This window comes from Simochromis diagramma, unplaced genomic scaffold (assembly GCF_900408965.1).
Source record: "Simochromis diagramma unplaced genomic scaffold, fSimDia1.1 OVJJ01000486.1, whole genome shotgun sequence".
In the NCBI taxonomy this organism is placed as follows: Eukaryota; Metazoa; Chordata; class Actinopteri; order Cichliformes; family Cichlidae; genus Simochromis; species Simochromis diagramma.
The window spans coordinates 3,954,552-3,976,204 of record NW_024387047.1 but is presented as its reverse complement, the minus strand read 5'-3'; the positions used below and the strand labels follow the sequence as shown (position 1 = coordinate 3,976,204).

The window sequence follows — 21,653 nt, the reverse complement described above, 5'->3', positions numbered from 1 at the left end:
GGGTAGACGAGCACTGGAGGTCTCATCATGTTGTGATCTTATCACATGAAGGAATATGCTCCTTTCCCCCACAAAAAAACATCCCACTGCTTTTAATGACTTTTAGTTTTAAAGTTTTTATTACCCGACTGGAGCACTGGTGAGGATTTGATGATTGTTGAATTGGACCTCTGTTGTCTTGATTATTTGCAGTATGACTGTGACTCAAAAACATGGAGCTCTAATGCTGCTACTGCTTACTACCGCTTCTGAGTTTGTTGCTCCAACCCCCCCCAAACATGAAAAATAAAAATCTGTCAATACTAACTTTCATTACGCTCTTTGGCCCCCGCAGTAACATTTAAAGGTCTGTGCTCTTGGGCCACTTACAAATTACACTGGAAAATGTAAAGGTCAAGCTGTGAGAATGAAAAACACACTGTAACGTTAGCTTAAAAGAAACAAAACATAGCACAATCTCCTTCCTCTGATAAAATTCCCACTTTTCTGAGCACTTTTTGTACAAGATGTCTTTAGAAAGTTACAAATTAGCATCAGACAAATTAAATTTACCCACCGATCCATTTGAACCATGCTTTCCTGTGGAGTGGTAAATTTTGCATTTACCTAGGTTCAAATTAGACCAATGTGGAAATGTGTTACATGTATTCACTTCTAGTTTTTATTTTCCCTGGATGTACAACCACACCATCTACTGGCCATTGATGTCCAAAGACAAATACATAACTCAAAGGTTTGTAGAATTTATTACAATCCCAAGATCATAAACAAAAAGCAGCAATTAGACAATTATGTACAAGTCTATTCATTTTTTAAAAATACTTATGACAAGTTTCAGGTACCAGCCACAGCTTGGCCTCCTCAGTTCCATCTCTGTAAAGCTGCTTTGACGCGCAGTGCTTTCCCGGGTCAGTCTTTTTACAGTACATGTGGAGAAGGTGGACACAGAATATAGTTTCTCAAACAGGGCCTCCTGATGACCACATTTTTTGTGAACACACTCTTCCAGGGCATGGTCTGAAGAACGGGAGTCGTCTTGACATAGCACAACCAGCTCCTGAGCTCAGCGTTGTGCTATAAAAAGCCAGTACTGTGTGACGGCATCCTGTGGCTTCTTGTTACTCTCTCCCCGTTTCCTTTTCTCATACAAAAACATGTTTGTATCCATCAGGCAGAGAGGTGGGTATAGCGGTGCTTTAAGACTTTGTGAGAGGTGGCGGCGGTAGTAGAAGAGGGCGCACATGAGGAAGGTGCATCTAGGTAGTAACATCTGAAGCAGTTAACACTGTTTACTCCGGCAATGTGATATGAGCAGAGGGTAGCAGGCTGTAAAAGTAGCGCCTGCTGCTGTAACTATAAATGATAACTTTACTTATGAAACACTGTGCACTTGAAAGAGTGGAAAAACGTTCCGCTACTGTAGACGACGTCTTTCACAGTTGTTACATCATCACATGGTTTTATTCTCTCAGGCTTGCAAAGGACCTGGGTAACTTACCTCATGAGAATAAGTCTGAGTGATGTTGCTGCATACCTATCGACTGTAGAACGACAACGATTCAGGTCTTTGGCTGTGGGTAAGTAATCGCAGTGGGAAATGTACTGAGAGTATTATCCTTCAGGGACTCCTTAACGTTACTCTATTTAAGGTGGCGGTGTTAGGCATGTGGCTGCAGCAGTAGGGGTCTCCTCGCGCTCTGACCGGGTCCTGCTCGGCCAGAGGGCGAGACGCCTGATGGAGGCTGGGTGGACTTGCACACAGTGCTACTGCAGAGAGTGCATGAAGCTGTCCAGGTTGTACTCTGAATCGTACTGCTGCTGGTCCCACAGCTCTCCCAAGCTGTCCAGCACTGACTTCATGGAAGTCTTTCCTGAGGTTGATGACTGCTCGCCCTTCTCAGCCTTCTCACCTTTATCCTCCTGAAACACATTTACAGACAAGGGAGTTCAGCCAAACACAGGGGAAAGATGCGTGCATGTGTTAGTGGAGAACATAAAAATTTGACTGTTATTAGAAATCAGTAACAATAGTACAAACACTAGAGGACAGAGCTGCTCTCACCTTGTCGAGTGTGAAGAGGTTGAGGAGCTGGTCTGTGCCCATGCTCTGCAGGCTGGCGTTCTCTTGGCTTATAACAGTGTTAGCGATGCTCATCTTGAACTTCTGCAGTCCCATGATCTTCTCCTCCAGCGTGCCTCGTGTGATCAGCCTGTACACGTTCACCACCCGTTTCTGCAAAAGACAAACGGAACGTACTAAATGCTTTCATGCCAATCTAATTTCAACTGCTTCTCTTTGCATCACTAGCTTTAGACAGCAGCAGCCTCTTGATACAATCCAAGGCTGATCCAATGTGAAACTAAAGAAAAAGTCAATTCTTTGCGCGGGATTTGATTGTGCAATTTCAGTGTCAGAGGAAGGTTAAGAGTCATCAAAACAACCTGGACTGCCTAAATCTGTCTACACACTGATATTCTGCTGAGCAAGTGTGTTCAACAACAGTACCTGTCCTATCCTATGGGCACGGTCCATGGCCTGCAGGTCCCTCATTGGGTTCCAGTCATGCTCCACAAACACCACGGTATCTGCACCAGTCAGGTTCAAACCCAGACCACCAACATGGGTGGTCAGCAACAGCACATCTATTGATGGGTCATTGTTAAACCTGAGGCACAGAAAGAAGAAATCCTAGTCTTGCATTCATTTAGCAAACTCGCAGTGAGCAGACTTCTGTGTTTGACAGTGAGCAACTGTACAGATGAGCTAACCTGGAAACTATAGAGTGACGTTGGCCGGCCTGCACGCTGCCATCCAGCCTCAGGTATGTGACGGTGGGCAGTCTGGGTTTCAGCAGGTCATGTTCAACGATATCCAGCATACTCTTCAGCTGACAGAAGATTAGCACACGATGTTGGGCCACCACTGCCTCAGTGGCCCCCTCTGATCCTCCACCACCACCGAGTCCGCAGTCCAACAGCAGCTGAGAGCAGAAACGTGTTAGACTGAAGGCATGGGGCATCTTTGAAATCAGATACAAGTGAACGGTTGGATAACTGAATACAACAAACATCCTTATAGAATCTCTTCTTCCTACATATCTTTGTGTAAAATCAAAAACTTATCAGGATCAAACACTTGGTCCACGGAGGACGTGAGAAAGATGACCTGAAGAGTGATATCTCACCTGTTTGAGAGCAGATAGTTTTGGCGCGTGCTGAATGTCTCGCAAGCTTGAGTTCTGTCCTGCCAGCTGCTCAGTGATGCGTTTGTACTCTGGATGCTGAGGGGTCAAGACCAAGCTGGGGTGGTTACACAGCTTCCGCAGGTACTGCAGCGCCTTAAAGAATGAAGACATGAACCCAACTATTAACACGGGGAACCATCAGCAAAGGAAAGACTGTTAAAAACTTACACAAGGTTTTATAAGATGCAAATAATAAAAAACATTGATAGAGATTTTAAGATGTCAGTCATCAGGAGGACAAATGAGGAAACCGTGTGACACTGACAAGCAAGAATTTCCTCACTGACGAGTCAAATCTCCAAATGTCAAATTTTAAGGGTAAAAGGCAAAAGAGAGATTATAAGCCTACAGTTTTCATGAGCAGGCCACTGTTTTGTCTGTCTTATATTCTGCCATGGTGTGGAAAATATGTGGGGGGTATGCGGGCACCATCTTCTACTGCATAAATATTTAAGAAACATTTGCTTTTCCATTTACCAGAAAGGAACAATTCAAAGCTACACATTATGGTCAGGACAAACTTTCTTCACATATGAACCGCAAAGACCACATTTATCAAACCACACATACCTGGAAGACATGGCCTGTGGCCTTCAGCTTGGGCTTTTCCTCCTCCTCTGTAGAAGCTACAGAGATGCTGTCATCCACACTGGCCTTGGCTCTAGACTTTGCAAAGTCTTCATACAGCTGAACCTGCAGGAAGTGACAAAGCCAAAATCAATAAAAATGTGCCACTAACAAGTTTTACCAGCATGAATTCCAACCAAGACTTTGCAAACACACATTCCAACTACTGTTCATCATACTAATGTGGAATGTCTCCAAGGTCATTATGGGTCAATACCTGTAGAGGGCTCAGGTTGCAGTAATAGTCCTGAATTATTTTAGGAGGAAGATCCTGGAGGACATCCTCCTTCATCCTCCTCAGAAGGAAGGGTAGTACCTGTCGATGCAGGGCCTCCATTGCCAGGACTCCTACATGGAGAAGGCAACATTAATGGTAGGCCATATTCAGTAAGAGTAACCAGATAGAATGAGAGAAAATCTAATATCTGAAAAAACAAACAAAAACTAGGGGGTTCACATACCTGCCTCCTGCTCCCTCGATGAGCTTTTGGCGTCTCGGCTGGCTAGGATTGGTTTACCGTAGCGTGCAGCAAACTGCCTTTCTGTTCCGAGGAAGCCCGGCATTAGGAAGTCGAACAAAGACCAGAGCTCCAAGACATTATTCTGAAGTTAGAGCATTAAACATTATTCCACTCTGAGCTGCAGAAAACATGGAAAGAATGGAAATCTCCATTTCCTTTTCAGATCACAAAGGAAGCCTCACCTGAATGGGCGTTCCTGACAAAATGACTCGGAAGTTGGCAGCCAATTGTTTTATGGCTTTGGACAGTTTGGTTTTCCCATTCTTGATCACATGACCCTCATCGAGGATACAGTAATTAAATTTTATATTTCTAGAAAAGTAAAAAGAAATAAAATCACTTTAAAATGCAGAACAGAAAACACAAAAACAAACAGAGAAAAAACAAACAACAACCTTTGGAGTAGCACTCACCTAAAAAAATCTATGTCATTTCGGACAACATCGTAAGAGGCTACAACAAGGTTGTGTTTTTTCACTTGGTGTTGCAGCCTGAAAAGAAGTACATGTTTACTTAGCTTCAAATAAATGCATTTATCTCTACCCACACACAAACTGTTCTTCCTCACTTATTCAATTTTACAAAAAAAATGAGAGCATGAATCATTCTCCTGCAGTAAACTCTGACTAATCCTTACCGCATCCGCTCTGTAGGAGGCCCAGTGTAGTGCAGCGGGTTGAGGTACTCTTTGGCGCAGAACTTGCCCACTTCGTCCACCCAGTGGCCAGTCAGCGTGGGAGGACACACCACCAGAGAGGGCAGGGGGCTGCAGTCTGCTGCTTTAGTCTTGGCATATTCCTGTGCCCTGAAGCACACACACACACACACAGTCACAATTTCTAACACAGCGCTTCAAACATGAGACTGGATCAGAGTTTTAAAGGTCAAAGATCAAAGGCAGATTTAAGAATGCACCGAGCCTGGACAGACCACCGCTGGTATTCAAGCTGTCAAACCATATTCTGTCTTTTATTGGGCAATAAGGCATGTGGACGAGTAATACCTATAAAAATTATTCTCGTGGAGGTTACTCGTGTTTTGTCTGCATTTAAACCACATTAAAAATGGGCGTAAAACAACTCACACTTATCAAGCCTCTGACAATGACTGCATAGAGTAGCATATCACTGTTTAAACAGATAATATATTTGTGCACGTACTCCATCTCTGTAACAGTGCTGTTAGTACCTGAGGTAGTGATCGCCTGCCAGAATGCAGATGGACTGCAGCGTCTTGCCGAGACCCATGTCATCACACAGGATCCCATGCAGCTTGTATTTGTTCAGGAATGCTAACCAGTTCACTCCATCCTGCAAGATTAAACACACCAACGCTCAAATACCACAACACTGAATATCAAGGTTTCACTGGTTAATCATACTAATGATTAGACAAAAGTCATCAAAACAATCTCTTCAATGACACCCATCAGTTTCAGTGCCTATGAGTCAGTTACAGTAGTGATGCTGAGGATGTGGCAGCGATTTCAACAACATTTCAAACAGGATGTCTTCACTTCTGTATTACAGAGATAGATTCGTTCTCAGTAGAGCTGCTAGAAGCCAGTTCAAAGAAGAGCCAGCACATTTACTTAACCTCCATTTGACTGCTTTAAAATTTACTGTAAAGTAAACCATTTGTTGTCAGCATCTCTATCTATGTTGCCAGCCTTCCGCATTTAAGGGAACCTCACTCTTTAATGTGGCAGAAATACGGTCACACTGGAGGTGATGAGACAGCTCAAGCACTAAAATGTTCCAGAAGTTGTTTGTGTGTCAAAATATCCACAGGGTGGGCATCCTTAAACGTGACACAAACCTGCTGGTACTTCCGGAGCTCTGCTTTAATGGGCACCGGGATTTTGTAGTTCTCCAACTTTCTGCCATCTAGCAGCTGCTCCAGGAAGTGACGTTCTCTAGCTTTCTGCCGGATCAGGTCAGCAGACATGGCAGGAGGGTCTGGTATACCCGCCTGGTAGAAAAGAGGAAAATACATTACTCAGAGTCCAAACCAGAGGTGTCAAACATAAGGCTCGGGGGCCAAAATTGGCCCAGCAAAGACTCCAATCCTGTCCACTGTACAGCTGTGGAAAATGTAAAGGTAGGTATAAATTCTGGACTTTCACAAGTTTTACAGCTTTCTTACTGATCAGGATTCATGGCGACAGATTTACTAAAGTACTATTTCTCAGCAGAAATCTTGAGGCAATTGTACTTCTTTTTCTAATATACAGCTACCCCAGGGATCAAGTTTGTACTTAAACTTCTATACCCTGTATGTAGGTCACAGTGTAAAAGGAGTTTGACATCCCTGATGTAAACATTAAATAATGATTAAAACTGCACTTTAGCCTGCTGTCTGGGTGCTCGTACCTCTAGTGGCAGCAGGCGGATGAGTGTAGCAAAGCACTGTGTGGCCATGAAACGAATGCTGTCGCTGGGGTCGCTCATACGGCCTAGCACTGGTACCACCAGCAGCACGATGTAGGGCACGATGTCCACATCCAGCTGCTCCATGACACCTGCAGGAGTCTTGGTCAAGGACAGTAAAATACAGCACAGGAATACACTAAATAAAGGCACAAATAAATCAGTTCTGGAGTGCTCTTATATCAGAAAGGTAAAAAAAAAACAACAAAAAAAAAAAAACTGAAAGGTAATGTCAGTGAAGGATACAGGCTAAAGCCTCGATGGCGCCTTCTTGTTTGGTGCAGTCATCAATAGCAGCTAACCAGGGTAATACACACTCAAGGAAACTGTTCATGGTCTCCAGTGTGGCTATCTTGCTAAGCACACCAACACAGCGTGCTGCCATGTGACGTACTGCTGTGTATGGGTGCTGGAGGCAGGTGAACAAATGGGGCAGGTGTTCCAATAACTGCAGGAGAAAAAAAAAAAAAAAAAAAAAGTCCAACAATCTCCATAAGATGTCACGGATTCCAAATCCATGATAATCATAAAAAAATGATCAAAGTAAATCAGTCAAAATGGATCAAACTTACCAAAGGCTTGAGTTCGGCAGCCATGGCTCCTGCCATGACTTCCAGTACTTGTAGAGAGTTGACCAATTCCTGAGCTGCAGCGTCGCCCCTCTCCAGCTGGGCCTGCCTATCTACAACACATGAAACACAATGATTCAGAGTAACAACTCTGTACATCTTAACGATGTGAAAACACGGAAGGATATAGAGAATCGGTTCGGTGAAAAGAGGCCTTTCATCCCACTGATCACTGACTCGTGAGACTCTATACAGCTTTTCCTTTCTAAGATATCTACAATTAAATCTAAAATAGCACAGTTTATGTTCCTAAGTGACAGTTACAGGTCTATATTGGTGAAAATCAAGGTGACGATATTTTCACCAGTGTCTATCAAAGATCAAAATCTGATCAACATAATCAACATACCAATGCACCGATTTTCTGTTGCCACTGACGTCAGTGGTCCCACCGTATTCTCCCAAAGGTACGGCAGAGACTTTGTGAGGTCTGCACCAAAGTGCCGTGCAATAGTTGTTAGGGCGAACTCTGCACCTCGTCTCTGAATAAGAAATGGCTTCCTGCTCTGAAATGAAATGATAGAAAAAAAGACCAAGAACAGTAAAGACAACATGGCGTTGTTGGTTTTAAGCTCAATGTGTTGAAAATGTACTTTAGTTCTTCTGTACCTCATCATTCTCTGAGCTGATGGTGCTGCCAGGAGGAAGCTCTGTGGTTGGGTTTTTTGGCGCTTTAGGAGCTGGACCCCTCTTACTGGTGATGGCAAACGCAGCTCTTTGGTGGCGATACAGAGTGATGATACCTCGAGATTTATTGACCATGTGATGCATGCCGTCTTTCTCCAAGCCACCCCCTGAAAGCATGACAATTAAGAAAACCATCAGTGTTAACACATGATTTTTATATTCACGAGTCAAACCTTTTAAAACATCACTGAAACCCCAAATTTAAAATCCTGTTTGTAGCTGACAGACTGAAAATAGAGCCAAGCTTCAAAAGGTCTCACCTTTGGCATTTTCCTGTGTCGGAGGTACGGGGCAAGCAGATGAGGGCGTGGTTGCAGAGTCCACACAGGCTGAGGCACAGAGGTTTTTGATGATCTTAGGGTTGGGGCACGGCGAGCGTCCGGCACACTGTTGAAGCAGCTTGGCTATAAAAGAGGCAGCATAGCCTTGGATCAGGGTGTTCTCCTCCCTCTTGATGGCCTCCATCAGAGGCCTGACGAGTGGGTTCAGTTTGTCGGGGAGCACCTGCAGGTTAATCACGGCACAGGCTGCGATCATGTGCACGCGCAGATGCAGCTGCTGCCATTCTGTGCTGGTCTCCATCACAGTCGCTTGAGCCTGCTGTCGCTTGCTGTCCAGGGCTGGCCACTGTTTGGACTTTACATTAAACCCGGCTGTTGACTCTGCAAAGATGGTGGTTACCTAGGGAACAAGCAGGAGGGGGATAAAGGGTGTGATTGAAAAGAGTCTGATGTGTTACAGAGTGCAATATCCATTAACCTTCGAAGCCAAGAATTGTTACAGTTTTTGATCAAAAATCATTCATGGTTTTGTTGAGACACCATACCTAGATGACAAACATGCTGCAAAATCCTAATAAAGATCACGGTGCTTCACCAATCTGATAATCGTGTGTCAAAGGTTTATCAGTGCACATGTGTGTGTACTGACTTACCAGCTCACTGGCTTGATCAATGGTGAAAACGTTACAATTGAGGCGGTCCTTGAGGTCTATGTTGGCATCAGCAAGCAGTGCAATCAGCTGCTTGCACTCATTCTGCATGCGTGTGAAGGGGATGGCGATCTCATCATAATACAGCTGCTCAGACAGAATGGCCAGAAGACGAGGCAGCACGGTGGATGACACCAACTGACAATCCTGAAAAGATACGAGAAAACCTTTCAGCTTCTGAAAGCCCGATTCTGCTTTGCTGCCAAGTCAATAAATCTTAATCTTATTTAAAAAAAATAAATAAATAAATAAAAAATCTCAACAACTGAATTTTACCTTCTGCAGTGCAGCCCAGTCACAAAGCACTAATGCCACTGCGATTCGCTGCAGGGCAGACTTGGAGTTGAGATGGAAGAGCAATAGCTGAGCCAAAGATTCTGCTGGTCTGATCTCCTGGGATGCAGCATTGAGTTGAGGGTCACAAATACACCGACACAAAGCCCCCAGCAATCTGGATTACACAGGTACAAAGAGAGCAGTCAGTGCAAACGCAACCTTGATCACTTAGTCAGCGATTCCAGTTATTTCTTGAGAGTTAAAGATCATTAAGTTAAAGACTTTTCTTCTCAATATAACTATGAAAACTTACTTGGCAGCCATAAGTCGAGCACGGACTACTACATAGTCCCTCGTAACTGGGTCATCTGTCACCGTCTCTGCACCCGCTATATATTCCTGAACAGTTTCCTTCACCTGACTGCTTGCTTGACGTCCCTTTGTGCCACATTTATCCTGTTTGAACAACATGATATTAGTTAAAGTTTGTTTTATTTCAGAAGATGCCAAATCTACATGTTTGACGTGGTTTTAAGAGTGGAAAGACACCTTCTGTAGACATTTGTCCGCTTCCCTTCTTTTAACACTATTAATTCATTACATGCAAAGCAAACCTGTCCATCCCAAGTTCTTTTTATTGTTCCTCAGTTCCGCCACACCTCGTTAAACCGGCATTTAAGCTATTTGGTGGGTGGGTGCACGCTTCTGTGTGCCAGTGCATCCTCTGTCTCTTATTTCCTCCTCCAGACGGTTAAGGTTTAAGCTCCACTGGCTCAAAAATGCAGAACATGGCTGTAAGACTCTTATTGTCTGCCAGTCTGTAACCTAGCAACCACAGCAAGGTGCACTGACTTGTGTGATAGGGAATCGGCATTATTTGCATGAACCCATTGATAAAAATAGAAGTGGAAACACTGAATCATTCCAAATTATGTCATGCTGACCTTTTGTTTAAATGTATCATATTAATTCCTGTCACTGTAAAATTGCTCCTTCCTACTTCTAAAACAAAAGATACGCTGAAAATAAAAGTTTTTATGTGTATAAAGATAAAGTATACAACCTTGGAGCGGGCTTTTACTTCCAGCAGCATGTTCAGGTCTATTGGAATGTGGGAAGCTTGCATCATGAGACAGAGCCAGGCACCCATCCATGGACAGCTGGCTGCTACCACATACTGTTGGGGGGCCTGAGACAGCAGCTCCATCCACACCTGCACATAAAAGACGCAGATTAACAATGCAAAAAAAAAAATCAAAGTCTCCCATATGTGCTATCCAAGTATAAAAAAAAATAAATTTAACATTTACATTAAAAATCGACAATACAGCATCGTCTGTATCGTTCCAGCTGTGTTTTATAACCAAAGTTGGACAGAGTTTGTCATTTAACCCAAAGTAGTTAGGTGAGTCATGTAACAAACCTTTAGGATCAGTTCAAGGATTTCCTCATTGCTCTCTAGTATGCAAGACTGGAAGATATGCCGCAGCATGTCTTGTAGGATGGGATTTATCCACGCTGCACAGCTCTGGAACAGCAAAACCACAAAAACGCCACCTTATTATTAGGGATGCAATTCAGTTTAAAGCTGGATTAAGAGCTAAAAAAAAACAAAACAAAAGAAATAATTTGCTCATATTTTTGTAAATACATGTAGATGTACCATCCGATTATTATTGTTAGATCTTTACCTGGTCAGCTTTAGACAGTAGTGTGTAAAGCGTTTCCAGTGCTGCTCGTCTTACTGATGATATAGTGTGTCTCAAGAATGGCCATACCCGAGGAACCAGAACAGTTAGTGACTGCTGCATGCTGGGATGAGAAAAAAAAAGGGTCATAGCTAAAGAGTTGGCGCTCGTCTAATTTTGTGCTTGTGGTTCTGTGGGGTGTATTGTCTGTTTGTGCCCTTTTATGGAAAATTAGGTCATTTAAAAAGTGTTTAACACAAAGTACTGTTGTGAGTTGGCTTTCACCCCAAGTTACTAATAATGTCAGTTAATGTCAGGTCACTGACAAAATTCTATGACAGCACTTAATGCTCTTATGAAGACACCCTGCAAAAGCTGTGTATGGTTTGGGGTCAAGGTTTGAAATATGGAATCGCTGGAACCAATTTCTCCTATTATTCAATAAATCAACAGTATTTTTTGATATATTACTTTATTAGTCTCTTTTTTTGCATAAGCTTGAAACTGACCTGCATTGTCGAACCTGTGGATAGGTTAGCAGCGAGGACAGCAAAGTCATAATACTATTGGTGGAAGCAGTCAGATCGTCCAGGTCTAAAAGTGCATCCCATAGTGTGTTCACTATGAAGGGTACCTGAGAGACATTAAGTTTTCAGACTAAATTAAGCAACAAGGACAGCAGAAAGTTTAACTACTAACAGAATGCACATTTCACCACAGAAATTGAAACTGGTTTTGTTTCACACCTTATTGGGCAGTAGCTGCACCAAGCCCCTGACCACAGGGATGAGGGCTGCAGCTGCCACGGCCCTGACATCATCATCCAAGTCCTGTAGGCCGTCTGTGATTGCAGGGAGCACACGGGGAAGTAAAACAGCAATCAAGTCCTTTGACACAAAAGAGAAGATGAAAATCAGCATGTGTGTATACGGCATCAGAAAGCGAGATAACAACGAGAACATATGCGTCCAGTCTGAAAAAAAAAAGCTTTTTGTCCAAGTATAACACCTCCTGTTCCCCACACGCTACTCGAATCAAATACAATGTCGAATCTTGCTATTCTTATTCAAAGCTCATCATATGCACAGTGATAGAGAGGGTGTACCTGACGAACAGCCAAGGTATACTTGATTCCCAGCAGGCCTCCATGACGCACCTCCCACTGGTCCTCTTTCAGCAGCTTCAGTAGGACATCTACCGTCCTCGAAACACCAGATTCATTCATGTGGCGAAGGGCCACACCCAGTGTCTGAGCACACGTCTCCCTAACAGGAGCCACTACCTGTCAAAAGGAAGAGGGCAAGATTGTGATAGAAAGAGTTAAATCAAAGCCAAAGATACAGATTGAGCTGAGTGACACACATCTGACAAACATACCGTATTTTCACGACCATAAGGCGCACTTAAAAGTCTTAGATTTTCTTCAAAAAGTGCGGCGCGCCCTATAGCGCGGTGCGCCCTATGTGTTGTAAGGAGGACGTAGTAGAGAACACCATGAGAACGTTAAAGGGTGAAGTGTGGGCGTTGATCGTATATACCGGGACAATCGCACATACCTGTATAAAAGAACAGGTATGTGCATTATGCAGGACATCGTTGTTTTAACAACCCTGAAAATGGCAAAGAGACACGCTTACGAAGCACAGTTTAAACTGAAGGCCATCAGCTACGCGGAGCAACATGGAAATCGAGCAGCGGCGAGAGAATTTAAGATTAACGAATCGATGGTTCGCAAATGGAGGAAGCTGGAAAACAAGCTCCGGCAGGTCAAGAAAACGCAGCTGAGTTTCCGCGGACATAAGGCGAGGTGGCTCGAGTTGGAGGAAAGACTCGAGCGGTGGATCATCGAGCAAAGAGCGAGCGGGAGAAGCGTTTCGATGGTCACCATTCGGCTAAAAGCAGTTTCACTAGCTGAAGAGATGAACATTGAACATTTCCAAGGAGGTCCGTCTTGGTGCTTTTGTTTTATGAAACGGTGCCATTTTTCCATCTGGACCAGGACTACGGTAGCGCAGCAACTTCCAGCGGATTATAAGGAAAAGCTGGCCATCTTCCGCTCCTACTGCAGCAAACACATCGGCGACAAAAACATCCAGCCCAGCCACATCACAAACATGGACGAGGTCCCGCTCACTTTTGACATCCCGGTGAGTCACACTGTGGAGAAGAAGGGGACCAGCACGGAAGCGATACGCACAACGGGGTATGAAAAGTCTTCTTTTACTGTTGTGCTTGGCTGCCATGCTAATGGACAGAAACTGCCGCCTATGGTGATTTTTAAGCGAAAGACTTTGCCTAAAGAGAAGTTTCCAGCAGAAATCAACATTAAGGCAAATGAAAAGGGCTGGATGGATGAGGAAATGATGAAAGACTGGCTGAGGGAGGTGTATGTAAGGAGACCAGGTGGTTTTTTCCACGCATCACCATCGCTGTTGATTTGTGACTCTATGCGTGCCCATCTCACAGCCGATGTGAAAAAACTTGTGAAGCAAATGAACTGTGAGCTTGCTGTCATTCCGGGAGGCCTGACAAAGGAACTCCAACCGCTGGACATCGGTGTGAACCGCCCGTTCAAAGTAAGGCTGCGAGCGGCCTGGGAGCGATGGATGACCGGTGGAGACCACAGTTTCACTAAGAGTGGAAGGCAGCGCCGGGCGAGTTACGCCACAATTTGCCAATGGATTGTAGATGCTTGGGCTAACATGTCTGCTGGCACTGTTGTTCGAGCTTTCGCAAAAGCCGGCATCGTTTCCGAGGAGCCGCACGGCACGGAAAGTGACTCTGACGGTGAACCTGGCATGTTTGATGGAGATTTAGAGCAGCTGTTCAATTCAGACACAGAGGATGAGGACTTCGATGGGTTTGATTGATGATAAAAATGTGAGTACCAAACTTTGTTTTGCTCCTGCTTTATTTTTAAATACGCACACTTGTATGCTTGTGTGTTGTTGATGATGACGATTATTGGTAATAAAAATGTGAGTACCAAACTCAGTTTTGCTCCTGCTTTATTTTTAAATATGCACACTTGTATGCTTGTGTGTTGTTGATGATGACGATTACCGGCAATAGAAATGTGAGTAAGGTACCGAATTCAGGTTTGCTCCCGCTTTATTTTTAAATACGCATACGGTACTTGTATGCGCCCTATGGTCCAGTGCGCCTTATGTGTGTGTTAAATACAGTAAGGGCACACATAACTGAGACTGCGCCTTTTAGCACAGTGCGCCTTATGGTCGTGAAAATACGGTAAGTAAAAAGTTTGGCTTCCTCCTACAGGCTAAACATGGTAACACACTGTCACAATCAGACCTCAATTCCCTGCATCTGTGAAGTCCTAGTTTATGCTAAATTAATAATTTACTGAGAATTTACTTTAATTTCTTTGAAAACAGTGATTTTGGAAGGAATTTTATAAAAGAAATGTAGCACCCAATCAAAAAAAAATGTTTATTATATACATGTGTCACACTTTTAAAACAAAAAAAAAACCAAAAAAACAAAAACAAAAACAAAAAAACCCAGTAACCTTTAGCATTGTCCCTACACAGCCTGCAAATTCCTGGAATGGAGATTGCTGAACCTTTCAGTAAGGCACGTAAGGGAATGTACAAAGGAGTGGAAAAACGCTAGGACAAATATGTTCAAAAAACATTTGTTGATAAACAAACAAACCTACCTCATCAGATACAAAATCGCCAAAGCGGTCCAAAGCAAAGACACACAGCAGCCGGATGACCACGTCTTCTATCCATTCCTGATGCTGCCGTAACATCTGCATCAAAATATCAGTACAGTCTGGGTCATGTCTGATTCTCACTCAGCTGTTTAAAAAAAAAAAAAGCAAGAAAAAAAAAAGCCTGAAGATGTGGTTGAGACCTACCTGTTCTGCAGTGCTTCCCACCACCTTCCCTCCCTCAGCACCATGGGACTTGAGGATTTCTCTAAGACCGGTGCCTGCACCATGACGAACCTGAGAAACAAAAACAACACACATGTGGTTATTCTTTGAGCCCACTCTACCCCCTCTCATTCAACTTACATTATCAAGTGAAAATAAGTATTGTGTTTTTACCTCCCAGGAGGGATTGAAGAGGTCATTGCAAAGCTCCTCACAGAAGCTCTCCAGAGGCCACTCGTTCGTCTAAGGAGAAAACAATAACGCATCAGCTATCTGACACTGTCATCTATACCAGCTTCACCGACTTGTTTCTGATTGCTTACCTCCTCGAATAGACTGGAGTTATCCGGAACGTTGTCGACTAGGATCTTATGCTCTGTTGCTGGCTGCTCAGTGACTACGTTGGTGGTTTTTCTTCGTTTCTCCTCAGGTTCACCTTCAAAACTGTCGTTACTAAAGGTTAAAGACAAATGAGAGTCACAGGATATGATAACTCTCGAATCTTAAAAAACTGTAAGTATGCTGACAAAAAAAAACCAAACAAAAAAAACATGTAAAATAAAACACATGCACTTTTCCAAACATACAATTTTGATTAGAATCCAGAATATATAGATAGTCCTACCTCTTTTCATTAGGATCCATGTCTCTGGATCTTTGCTTTGCTACCAACTTGGCCATCCTCTTAGCCTTATTTTTCTGACGACTGCTCATGCCTGGTCGGAACTCTGAGTCGATCAATTCAGCTGCCTGAATGGTCTAAAAAACAAAAGAGTTGTGTTAATTAAGAAATTCCTCCTCTAGTGAATCTCAAAGTGGGGATACAGTTTCAAGAAAACTTTCCAATTATAATAAACAGCAACTCTAAGCTGACAGCTGTTGAGTCTGTGTTTCCACAGGCCCCGCTAGTTTAGAGACTTATTCCTCATGAAGAACGAAAAACAAGACAGAACATCTTCAACCGGTCTTTAACTCGCTAACGAGGGAGAGCTTTGGTCAGAACCAGGTGGTGGAGCATAATGCTCATCACCTGTCTCTAGCCCAAATCCTTCAAAGAGCAGCTCTCCTCGCAGCTATTTATTGACAAACTGTTACAATACACATCACAGCACAAGCACCTCCCACTGTAAACCCCCCCAATGGTTCTAAGACAAGGCAGTGTGTGTGTGTGTGTGTGTGTGTGTGTTCCTGCTCACCAAAAGGATCATAAAAGCAGGAAGTGTACAACACAAGAAACAGATCTTTCAGATACAATGTATCTACAATAAAACCCACGTCAGCCTCACCCAGCACCAAATTGGCTGGAGCGGTGGTCAGAGACAAAGGAATGTCTTTGATTCAATAGTTTGAACTAAGACTTTACAAATTTAAGAAACACAATGACAACATTCAACAATTTGACTTAACAACAGCATTCCCTCTGCCTATTCACGCACAAACCATTTTAATTTCCTCATCCTGTGCTTGACTTTCTGCAAACAAGTGTTCCAGCAAATGAAGAACCATAGTGACAGTTTCAACAACTGGAAGCTGCCACAAATATTGATGAGGCAGAAATAAAAAAAAGATGATGAATCTACTCTATTGCTATGCCGTGGATACTCACAGGAAGCGTGCAGAACTTCACAAAAAGGGCCCACGACATGAAAATCAAACTACATGACCCATTTACAAACAAAACAAAAACAAATCTGGCACAGACAAGTTTTTAATACTGCAGTGCAACAGGTATAGGTATAAACTGCAATAGCATCTTTTAAGCCTAAAAAGTTCTGGTTACACTGAGAGGTACGTTTAAGACTTCCCTTTGACAATTCATTAAACTCAAAGAGACAAAATGTGTGCTAACATATGGTGACTCGAGAGGTCCGAGTGAGACTCACCAAGTGGTTTCCGGAGCTGGATCCAGCTGTGGCTTTGCTTCCGTGTGCTCTGAGGGCATTGGGTTGACAGGTATAGTCCAGGTCCTCGTCGTTGAACAGCTCATCTGTGTTCATCCCAATAGCAGCACCCATATCTAGACCCAACTTCTTCTGAAGAAGCTTTCTCTGGCATGCAAGACGTTCTTTGGGGTCCATCTCACCTGAGAACAAATGACAGGAAGTTGGCCGGAAACTTTAGAAACTTTGGCTCAAAGTGCATGTAGCTGACAAAAAACCCCCAAACAAACAAAAGATTTACGTTAAACAACAGACAGCATTATGAATGGTCTTGAATGTCACACTGAACTTGTTAAATTTAGTAAACAGTAAAATGGGACCAAGAATGAGAAGTCAAATGAGGCCAAAGGGAAACGACATTACGTGCGTTACGACATACACAGGAACTTCAAATTCAAATGACCACCAAAAGATAAGAACGAACAACTTTCTCCTTTCAAACTGTATTCAAATTTGTAACAAAGCAGTCTTACTGGTCAGGTTTGACTGGCATTTGTCCAAACACATTTCAACCTGTTACAATGGTCTTCATTTTAAATCAAAAACTTATTAGATAATGTCTTTCCTCAATGGAAAAAAACAAGCAGGAAAATACAGATTTAAAATCTTCCACTTTGGTAAACGCCACATACAATTAGACAAGAGGCCGTGCAAGTTCAGACGTGTGCATGGGAGAGGGTGTAAGAGCATAGATGTTATTGCAGCTGAAATAATATTTGAAGAGTCACTACAAACCAGTTTTGTCATCCTGCAGCTCAAACTCGGCCCCAGCAGATCCCAGCAGAGATGCCCCGTGTTTCAGCAGGCGAGAGATGTCAAAGTGGTAGAAACTCAACCGGTCGCAAGATGTTTCTTCTGGAGACAGGTCTTCACAGGACTCTTTACAGAACAAACACAAAGTTTCATAATATTAAATTGTCATTTCAAATGGTGTAGCCAAGTGAAAATGAAAGGGAAGGTGCAATATTCAAATTGTAGGTAAATTAGCACAGAGCATATAACACAGAGGTTATAACTCGCAAAAACAAAAAGACAATGATGCAACATTTCACTATTTTACAAAAAATATTAATTAGTGTGAAACTAAACAGACAAAAAGACATCAATTTGGGGCATGGACACCTACTTTAGGCATCTTTTCCAGTTCACAACAGTTAAACCAGTATGTATTCAATTACACCCTTAAGCACCTAATAATTAGTACGTAAGTTTTCACACAAAACAGTCACTTTATGAACTGATATGAAACCTAAGTCAAACCTATGTGGTCTGAATTTTTTCATAAGCATGTTTGACCAAAAGAATAGATCACTTCACAAAAACAAATGATTATTGTGATGCATATACCACCAACTCATCACTTAAATATTTTAATGAGAAGGCACAAATGCTCACCTTCTTTAGGCTTTGGAGCTGGTTTCCATTCAGGAATATTCTTCACAATGGCCTCTACAGCTTGGCCTGCTGCTATACGGGTGTCCCAATTGGGACTCCTTAGATAGGTCAAGACCTTATAAATGACAGAAAAGAGATTGCGTTGACTCTTTGTACAATTGGCTGCAAACAGAAAGTTTTAACAGATACAGCCAAAGAGGTGTACCCAAGATAGCCATATTTTAAGACAGCTGCTGACAAAAACAAAAACATATAGAGTCTGATCTTGTGATGCACAGGAATTACTTGTACATAATCTGACATTGTTATTTGAAAATTTGCCCATGTTTAAATTGAGCATTCATCACTGCAACTTAATGTACACCTGATTGTAAACTGTGATAAGAGAAAAGCGCCCCAGTTAAACCCCATACAATCTCACAAAGCTCAAGACTATAGGATTGTTCTTTATACAATAATGAAGCTCAGCTCATTAATCTGGTTGGAAACACAGATGCCTTAAGACATTATTAATATTCCACACATCTGAGTGTGAGAGCACTTATGGATACTCAGGCTGGTATAGCCAACAGGGTTGTTTAGAAAAAACAAACAGACGACATTCTGATACTGTTGGGTTTTCTTTCTCTTTAAGTCCCAACTTGAAGCTGAGAAAAAGTTCACCAGCAACTACACAAAAACAGTTGCAGTCTGCATAACCAACTCTATTTGGACAGCAAACATGCAAAGCAAATATGGCGTCAAGTCACCAGAAGCATTGCACTACCACAGACAACTTAAAAATATTGTTCTTCTTTTGCAAGAAATTCTCAAAATATTTGTCATATATGTACACCTTACAGCTATGAAGGTGTGTACACATGAATATACACAGAAAAATATTTTTTCTGCTCGATAGCCTGTGACAACCCTCACAGCTAATCACAATTATATGAAAATACACACCTTTGATAAGAGGTTATTAAGCTCATGTGGGTGGAGTTTAACCACTTCTCCAAGCTGCTGGGCTGCTGCTTTCCTGGTTACTGGTGTGGTTCCAGTGTCGAGCAGGATAAATAATCGGTCAAGTCTAAAGACAGGTTACAAGAAGCACACAAAAGAAAACAAATCAAGGTTGAAAGTAGTCAGTAGAACATCAGCGTGGACCTTCTTGACAGCCACTGTCCAGTCAGCAAATTACACAATGTTTAACAGTGGCAGCAGAACATTCACCTGTTGGATCACTTAATGTTCAAACATGATGTAATGAAGATTTAAGATACTGAAAGCATTTTTTTCCTAAGAATGAAGCTCTCAATGTTACCCATTCATATAATTGGAGTTAATTTAAAATTAATTAATTAAATCTGCATCATCCTGGAATTTTACGATCAGTCCATCTGTTTTTGATGCTCTACGGTGCAAATAATTAAAGATGTAAACTAATTAAAAGAGTCACTACTTTATTTTCTTGGCTTTGCACCCAAGTAACCTGCCTAATGATTCCAGTCTTTTACCAAGGTCATTAGCAGTCTATTAATAAAGTGAAGTGGATTAGGGATGTGCAGATATCCCTTCAGGTTCTACAAACACTTAATCTGGACAAGAGATGAACGCACACTAATATACACACAACACGTGGACTCGACACAAATTTTAGAAATTCTGTTCACAACAAGAATATTTGGAAGAAATCAAACGTCTCTAAAAATCAGTTTTAAAATTTGGACTTAAAAAAACAACAACAAACTATCATCGAAGTGTGACTGTTTAGGTTTCTAATATTAACATAACTGGTTAAATATTAGAGAAGTAGCTAGCCATTGTTGGAGTCGTTTACTTTCAGAACTTTTCCAATGCAGCATTTGCTTTGGAATGCAATGGGCTTTTCTTTTGTGTTTTTTAAAATCTTTCAGATGTGGGTGTGTGATTTTCATGATTCACTCTGTGTAATGAACTCTGAAGGCAGAGGAGGTATGAAGGATGCCCCCCCCCCCCTTCTGTGTGCAGTGTTCCTATGTGACCCCTGTTTAGTGTGCTGTTATGAAAACTAAACTAGCCCCTGAAACACACTTAAGTCAAAATTATCCCTGCCATCTCTGTGTTTTGTTACAATGCAAAGGCATGAACTGGAGCACTTAAGAAGTTTCATAAAGGATCTTCTTGATCTATAAGGAAAACCTGCTGGGCTGGAATCAGAAAACTGGACTTACATGCCATCAGCTACACAAGAGCCGTGAAGTCTTCAGTACCAGAGAAACAACATAACAACAATCCCCCAACAAACTATAGGTGGACTACACCTGAGTGTATTTACGGTTGACTTACAGGTGCAACTGTTCCGGACACTGACATTATGGTTGTGCATGCAGAGGCGGCTAGCCAGTGGTGGCATCTCTTGTTTGCAAAGCAGCTTTACTGACATAACTCCACAGCAACGTTAATTAACCTGTACTTAACGCCGGCATCAGCAGAGTGTTACAGAGTACTGGGATGTATTTTAATTTCGCACCTGAAAGTGAACACGAGCCCAAACTTACGTTAACACTTCGAGGGATATCACAAGAGGCGACCAATTCACACTGTAACATTACACTTGCTAACGTTTGTCAGGCGTCGCCATGCCATTCTCTTCCTAATCAAAAGCTAGCAGGTATTAGCAAGCCCGCTAGCTAATAGCTAAAAAAAACCCTGGGATAGATAAACAGAGCTACTACAGACGTATCTTACCTCGATACAGCCATGGTCAGTTATTGTGGGCACTTCAGCGTCCTACATCCAACAGGCACCCGACAACTTGAAACTTTTCTTGCTACGCTGTTTCCAGTGCGACAGATAACAGCAGACAGTCATTAGCTAGCTAGCAGCTACCGCTAGCTAGCCGAGGCCCCAACAGTGTGCTTCTGTCTACCAAAGAGAGAGAGTTCACAACCAATTCATGTCTTCAAAGTTGCCCCGGTCGTCTCTCTGCTGTCTTCTTCCACAAAATATCGCCAAGTACCATTAACATAAAGCCCAGTTCACCCCTCAGAACTCTTCGCAGATAAATATTTTAACCTGATAAGATTTAAAGAGTTATTTTGTTGCACGTTGAGGACGACCCAGAAGACTGTTTTTATATGAGGAGCCATCTTGCATTTATTCCTTCCTCCATAGCAGGCGGAGGCTGATTGGTTACAAGGGTCGGAGAGAGCCAATCAAAACACGCGTTAAAAGAGGAAACGAATCGAAAGGGAAAAAACACCCGAAAAGAATACTTTTTTCTTCAGATGTGTCTATACATTGTTGCACCTTATATTGCTATAGTTATTTTTTATTCTATATGTTAGCAGCTTATATCATATT

The 21,653-nt window shown here is 42.5% G+C and overlaps 1 protein-coding gene across 1 annotated transcript; it reads right to left on the bottom strand.

The window, feature by feature from the left end:
- Positions 1-723: 723 nt before the first annotated feature.
- On the bottom strand, positions 724-21,446 carry btaf1 (BTAF1 RNA polymerase II, B-TFIID transcription factor-associated). The gene is made up of 38 exons (XM_040044741.1): positions 21,039-21,446; positions 19,275-19,398; positions 18,330-18,444; positions 17,670-17,813; positions 16,878-17,077; positions 15,620-15,753; positions 15,318-15,447; positions 15,169-15,237; positions 14,977-15,066; positions 14,773-14,868; positions 12,199-12,375; positions 11,840-11,980; positions 11,603-11,727; positions 11,097-11,217; positions 10,829-10,933; positions 10,469-10,618; positions 9,719-9,861; positions 9,406-9,580; positions 9,073-9,276; positions 8,399-8,819; positions 8,061-8,245; positions 7,801-7,957; positions 7,395-7,504; positions 7,069-7,270; positions 6,766-6,914; positions 6,212-6,364; positions 5,582-5,703; positions 5,031-5,198; positions 4,807-4,884; positions 4,576-4,705; positions 4,334-4,475; positions 4,090-4,220; positions 3,816-3,938; positions 3,186-3,338; positions 2,770-2,981; positions 2,507-2,666; positions 2,063-2,233; positions 724-1,920 (listed from the first exon to the last, which is right to left on the bottom strand). The coding sequence occupies exons 1-38, from the start codon at positions 21,050-21,052 to the stop codon at positions 1,765-1,767; spliced, it is 5,580 nt and encodes a 1,859-aa protein (XP_039900675.1). The 5' UTR covers positions 21,053-21,446; the 3' UTR covers positions 724-1,764.
- Between the last annotated feature and the right edge of the window lie 207 nt (positions 21,447-21,653).

Coding starts and splice junctions, on each gene's coding strand:
- btaf1 (XM_040044741.1), bottom strand. Junction 8,246..8,398: donor GACACAGGAAAATGCCAAAG/GTGAGACCTTTT, acceptor TCATGCTTTCAG/GGGGTGGCTTGGAGAAAGAC. Junction 2,667..2,769: donor CGTCACTCTATAGTTTCCAG/GTTAGCTCATCT, acceptor TCTGTGCCTCAG/GTTTAACAATGACCCATCAA.